The sequence below is a fragment of the Lycium barbarum genome, chromosome 1, assembly GCF_019175385.1.
Source record: "Lycium barbarum isolate Lr01 chromosome 1, ASM1917538v2, whole genome shotgun sequence".
In the NCBI taxonomy this organism is placed as follows: Eukaryota; Viridiplantae; Streptophyta; class Magnoliopsida; order Solanales; family Solanaceae; genus Lycium; species Lycium barbarum.
Genome location: NC_083337.1, coordinates 150556995 through 150563667, shown reverse-complemented (window position 1 = coordinate 150563667; position 6673 = coordinate 150556995). Strand labels below are relative to the sequence as shown.

Below are 6673 nucleotides of genomic sequence, written 5' to 3'. Positions count from 1 at the left end.
ATCTAGTTCACACGTTATACATATAATAAGGAACTTTGCTTGGCCGTGTAATTTCACACCGAGTAGATGTCTCCCCTTGAAAAAAGCACTTAAATAGTCTTACTCATAAAAGTAACTATCTAAACTACCGTTAAATGTCTCACTTAAAATAACACTTCACTTAGTTGGAGCAATAAGAACAGATTTGAAGAAAAATAATAAAGGGAAAAGGGAAAAAGGGCCAAATATACCCCTTTATTTTGTTCTATTAGCCAACTTTATCCTCCGTTAGTGATAGTGAACAAAATATCCATGCCGTTTGCAAAGTTTACATCTATATCCTTAATTGGATGGAAACCCAAATCCCACAAAATTACCCGATTATTAAACTAATGGAAGTTAAAGTTGGCTAACAAAACAAAGCAGAGGGTATATTTGACCAAAACATGAGCGAGAGATACCATCTTCTTGGCAGTTGAAATATTTTTATTCCCATATCCCCTCAAGATAATTAACCGCCTTGATGAAATCAGGTTATTAATTAATCGTAACAAGACAATTGAAAAGATAACTTAGATTCAAATTGGCACCAATATAATCCGAGTTTGGGTGCTAATCTAGAGTCCCCCTTATCGTTTGTTGTCCATGCTTCTAAAGCACATGGCTTTTTGCATGTAGATGAAAATGGATCTTATATGGATCGTAAAAACAAAATACAACATAGACACACACACAGAGGGTAATGTATTAGAAATATTAACAATCAGGATAGAAGATCCCCTGTCCCATATCTTAAAAGCTTTTAACTGAACCAATGACCATTGTTGTATTTTTATTTCGTTTCTTTTTATATATGTAATTACCAGCCTTGAACACCATCCCTAATACAATGTTCTTTGCTTCTCCAAGATAGTAAATAGTACCTAAGCATGCATTATGTCAACGCTTGGGCACATAAATGAAGAACTAAAAAATTCAATACCCTTATTGGATCAGCGACTGAACCAACTACACCTGATTATTCCAATTGACATAACAACTAGTGGAGGAAAAAAACATAGCAGAAACTGAGCAGCCTAGATGAGCAAGGGATGGGGTCACTACATGGTTCTTTCAGGCACAAATGAAAAAAATAACAGAATACAAAAGCTAATGCTAAATAAGACAGACACAAATATCTCTTCAGACAACAATAATAGATATTACAGTGGAAATACAGCTAGGACTTAAAAAGAAACCATGGATGGGACAGATATTACTTCCAGAGCTTAACAAACTTGTCATGACTGGCTGAAGCGACCAAACCCGCGACTGACGATACAGCCAAGCAAGCAATTAATCCTTCATGAGCTGTGAGGGTCATTGTCTTGTTCTCATTCATGTGCCATACCTCCAAAGACTGCAAAATGCATTTCATGCATTAGAATTTGTGAATGTGAATCTATAGATCTAGTGGAATTGAAAAATAACCTCAGTTGAACCATGGGGGACCAGGATTCAGGTCCCAACTTAGACATAGAGTTTAGTGACAGAAAGTTTACGTTAGACCACGAACAAAATGATATGAAGAGATGCTGACCCAAAAAAGAAAGTAACTGAAGGCTTAAGATTAAAAAGTTAAAAACATCACACATAACGTCTCACGATATTTAGTCACGGGAAGAAAGGAGGAAGATTTTGACATAGCGAAGGTGCAATGAGAAATTAGTTGCTTTCCAAGACCAGCTTAAATCATGCAACATTTCAGGTTTAATTTTTGAACATTCAGTGTTCCACCGAGAGTAGTCTGTTTTATTTCTCTTTTCAACAGGATAAAGATATACATCACAAAAATTAAGCATCTTAAATATAATGTGCAGGATGTTTCCAAAATACAATGTACATGACTTGCCTGGTAACAGGCGATAACAAGCAATGATGAATATGTAGGGTGGAAAACACATGAGAAGAATTTGTTGCCATCTGAGCTAAGCTCATGTAGACAGTCTCCTTCACTACCGGACCTCAATGTCCAAACCCTGACAGTGTCTTCACTAACAGATGCTAGGAGCTCACCAGAGGGATCCCAGCAGACAAACTGTATTGGTTTTGTGTGACCCTTCAGAAACAATAGCAATATGTTAGGCACACCACACACTGGAAACACGAGCAGAGCTAGAAGAAACATACGACAATAGATATCAGTGCATGTAAACAGCCTTGAAGAAAGTCAACAAGAGAAGTATAGTTATAAAAAATTCTCTCCTCAGCTCTTTCTATGACAGGTCATACTTTTATTAGGGTAAGTAGCAGGTGCCTATTCTCATTAACTGCGCGAAAATCCCGAACTCTGCAGACGGAATATAGCAATATAAAGCAATGTAACTAGTGAAACAGAAGTCTTAAAGCAATTAAAAGAACCTTACAACAGACAATGAAGCTTATCTGCAAAAACTCATTTTCTCGGCCTACATGGAAATTTATTCAACATAATCCTATCCTCGTTAAGGGTAATAATGAGAAGATGTCAATATATTGTGAGGGTTGGATAAGGAATTAATAAGTGATTAAATATCTCATGTTTCTTCTAAATATCTTAGTTATTTTCCAAGTTGCCGAGATGGATAAGCATTTTTCAACTTCCAAAAGAAGTTAGTGAAACGCAAAAATATAACAAAGTTAATAACTTAAGTTGCACTGGTGTGCCATTAAGGTACACCAACCTTTAACGAATGCCAACAAGCTTGTGTCTCCACATCAAGTATCGATACGACGTTCTTGGCAGCAGCAGCAAGATATCTACCAATGCGGGGCTGGAATCTTACAGCCGTTCCACCCTACTCGAGACATGAAATAACATTCAGAAGAGATGGAGAAATCATATAGTTGAGCACCAGAGTCCCCAATGCCCCGTGCTAATGCACATATAATAGTAGATGAAGAATTTTACCTTGAACACTCTTGTGCAGCTACCATTGTTTATACTCCAGTATCTTATCTCACTATCACCATCGCAAGAACAGATGAGATCTTCTTTATTAGGATGGAAGTCAAGTGACATTACACCAGCAGAATGCCCCAAGAAAATCCGAAGTGAGTAGCCCGGCTGCAAATAATTAAAGGGGGTGTTAGGAGAACTTCGAGAAGAACAAACAAGATCATTCTTTCTGCTTCTTTTCTTCTTTGGTCATTTAAGTAAGTGCACCATGATCCTCCTTGGTCATTAGTCAATGGTGTTCATTAAGGCAATTTTACCACAACCTCTCTCCTCGTAAACATTTAAGTGAAATTGGATTGACAAAATGACAGTCACCAAGGTCTTCCACCCATTCTAAAGACACCAATATAGTTTGATTCAATGTCCGACATGAATACGGCCTGTCTCAAAGTAATGTAAGTATCATACATCCACTCTTGATAACAACAACAACATACCCAGTGAAATCCCACAATGTGAGGTCTGGGGAGGGTAAAGTGTACGCAGACCATACCCCTATCTCGGAAGACAGGGAGGCTGTTTCCGAAAGACCCTCGGCTCAAGAGAAATCACAACGAGAAAGGTTAGATAAGCACAAGCAGTTCAAAGCAGAATGCAAATGGAACTAAAGAAAGCGAATAAGTCAGAATAAAGCAGTCTAAAAAAAAGGGAACAGTAGCTACCACAGATAAATAAGATAATCGATACATCCACTCTTGATCCGTAATATAATTCATCTAGTGGATTCCGTCAATTTTAATCGCGTATTACCCTTTCTTTTTTAACAAATATAAACTTCTTCCAGACCTCACACAGCATAAGCAGATAAAAAATATTGACAAACAAGAGGTCATACAACAAGCTAAATATTCTAGAAACCCGAAGATAATCTTATATTATGTTCTGTTTAATCTATCAATACCTTTTTTATTTTTTTGAAACTGGTAACTTAATCTATCAATACCTTTGATATATCATATAGGAGAAATCAAACTGACACCGCCTAGAAACACTAGAGACATATATCCCAAAACAGATATTTAGCACACTCAACGATATAACCGGGATGGAATCCAAAACATAAAAGATGCTAATATAAGAAATAAATTATCAAACACTAAAGACGGTGTTTACTAACATTGTCAGCATCCCAAACCCTGACAGTCTTGTCCCAAGAAGATGTGGCAAGTCTTGCCATGCTTGGGCTGAAACGAACATCAGTAATGAGTGACGAGTGCTCTTCAAGTGTTGTTTTTTGCTTTAGGGTATCAGTATGCCATAAAACAGCCTGAAATAAAAGACAGACAATAAGCAGTACAAGTTATTCTTTAAGAACCAGGAATCTGGCATTAAGCACCATAACAATAAGGCATTGTCATGGCAAGATCTTTGATACTTCTCCACTAACCTTTTTGTCATGGCCACCACTAGCTAGCAGTTTTCCATCAGAGGAGAAGTCACAACAAACAACTTTACTGCCACTAGCCCGAACAGAATTCACTTCATTAAATGTGAACCCTATAATCAAAGGTTATTCCTGTCAGCATATGCCCAAATGCATAACTCTAGATCAACTAGGCAGTCAACACATTTCCTAGTTGATAAATTATACATAAAGATTCAGTGTACGACATTCATGTTCTTTGGTAATAAGAAAATCATGAATTGACTGAAAAATACACATCTTCACAACCAACACCCAGATCCGCAAAACAACAATGTCATCAACCATTATTAACTGTTAAGTCCCACATCGGTTTTGTGGTCTCAGATCTGGAGTAGTCCTCCGGGGAGCCAGCTCTTGTACCAGGCACAAGATCCATTTCTTTAAATTGGTATCAGAGTCCACATGTGACATTTCAGCAACCACCCAACTACTCCCACAACACCACGCACCATCCACACCCACCCACTCCCAAGAAAAAAATTGGATTTTCTACACCACCACCACCACCCCCCTTCCCCCCCCCCCCGGTGGTGACCCCCACCCCCTTGAAAAAAATATTATTTTTTTCTTAAAAAAAAAGGTTCTAATTTCTTTTTCCACCACCCATCGCCCACGACACCCCTCCCCCCGGCCCAAAACCCCACCACTCCCGCCAAAAAAATTAATTTTTTTCTTTAAAAAATGTTTTGAAAAGTTCCCTTTATTTATTTTCTACACCAACACACCCCCGTGCATGAACCCCTACCCCTCGAATTTTCTACTTCATATTTAATTTTACTTTTATAAAATGAACAGTTTGCGTGGTTAAATTTGACGTTGGGTGGGTGGTGAGGGATCGTGGATGGCGGTGGGTAAGGAAAAAAAATCCACTTTTTTATAAAAAAATTATAAAAGTAAAATAAAATATATGAAACAGAAATTTAGAAGGGGGTGGGTGGGTGAGAGGGATTATATGGAGGGTGAGGTTGGGGTGGGTGGTGTGTGAGGTAGGAGTGGGTGAAGATGAAGTGCATTCGAGGGTGGGATTTGGTTGGAGCGTGAGTGGTGGGGTTGGTGGGGTTTTGATGGGTATTTTTCGAAAAAATTCTAGCAACCAACCGAATATGAGAAAATAAATAAGAAATGTACTTATTTTTACTACCCAATCGAACATGAGAAAATAAGTACAAATTTACTTATTTTTCAAGAACACATTTTCCAGAAAAATATTTTCCACTGAACACACCCTTTGTCTTTTTATTTTAGTTTACAATAAGTGCTCACTTACATAATCAAGAAAAATTAATTTTATTTTTTTAGATTTGACCCTATTTACTTAAGGCAATAAAAAGACAAAGAGACTTATTAATTAAAGATATTTTAATTAAAATATCTATTTTTTCTTTAATAGAAGTTAAAGTGATATTAAAAAGGCTAAGGAAATACTTATTTTGAACCGGAGGAAGTAAAACACAGAAGGAGGAGTGTCATAGACAACTGTTGTTCAGTATTCCCTCCGTTTCTAAATAAATGGTATTTTAGACTTTTTATTTTATTTTAAAATAAATGAATGCTTTAGAATTTCAAGAAAAAACTAACCTTATTTTTTCAAAATTAACCTTATTTATATAATAAAAAATTATTAAGTATTTTTTTTTTATATATTTAATTAGAGATAAATTAATAAAAATACTCTTAATTTTTTAAGAGTGAATAATTTCTCAAGAGACGCGCATAAGTTAAAAACATTCAGAAGTAAAAGATGACACAAAATTCAGCATGGAACTAAGTAGACCTCACTAACTTTTATTAACATGCATACCCCGATTAGTTGCACCTCCAGAGTTTGCATCTTCCTGAGTTAAACACGATTCAGCGCTATCATCCACAGAACCATCATCCACAAAAGGATCCATATCAGACTGCGCAAGAAAATTAAAGAATAAAATAGAAGAAGATAGGCAAAGGTAGAAAAAATGATAAGAAAGAGAGGAAAGAAGGGAATAATAGAAAAATAATGTTTGGAAACTTAACATGAAAGCTAGTGACGTTAATGACTAAGGATGATGGTGACATTGATTCTATCTCACGCTCTTTGTTCACTTTTATTTGTCCATTTTAAACATTTTACATTATTTAAGAAATTATTTAAAAAATAATAAATAGAGTACATACGTTATCAATATCCCTATATTAATTGATTCATATTTTTACGGGATATAAAAAATAATTTAAATTGAATAATCAATACTATAGATAAAATAGAAAAAAATATTAATTTATTTTGATATATGAAAAATGATACGTAAAAA

General features: G+C 35.8%; 1 protein-coding gene across 1 annotated transcript; it reads right to left on the bottom strand.

Moving 5' to 3' along the window:
• Nucleotides 1-938: 938 nt before the first annotated feature.
• On the bottom strand, nt 939-6378 carry LOC132644001 (transcriptional corepressor LEUNIG-like). The gene is made up of 7 exons (XM_060360536.1): nt 6184-6378; nt 4344-4453; nt 4074-4223; nt 2909-3064; nt 2682-2795; nt 1871-2077; nt 939-1378 (listed from the first exon to the last, which is right to left on the bottom strand). Exons 1-7 carry the CDS (start codon nt 6275-6277, stop codon nt 1235-1237), a joined length of 975 nt encoding a protein of 324 aa, XP_060216519.1. The 5' UTR covers nt 6278-6378; the 3' UTR covers nt 939-1234.
• Between the last annotated feature and the right edge of the window lie 295 nt (nt 6379-6673).

Coding starts and splice junctions, on each gene's coding strand:
- LOC132644001 (XM_060360536.1), bottom strand. CDS start 6,277: ATGGATCCTTTTGTGGATGATGGTTCTGTGGATGATAGCGCTGAATCG. Junction 4,454..6,183: donor TGGAGGTGCAACTAATCGGG/GTATGCATGTTA, acceptor CTTTGATTATAG/GGTTCACATTTAATGAAGTG. Junction 2,078..2,681: donor CTTGTTGGCATTCGTTAAAG/GTTGGTGTACCT, acceptor TTGTTTCTGAAG/GGTCACACAAAACCAATACA.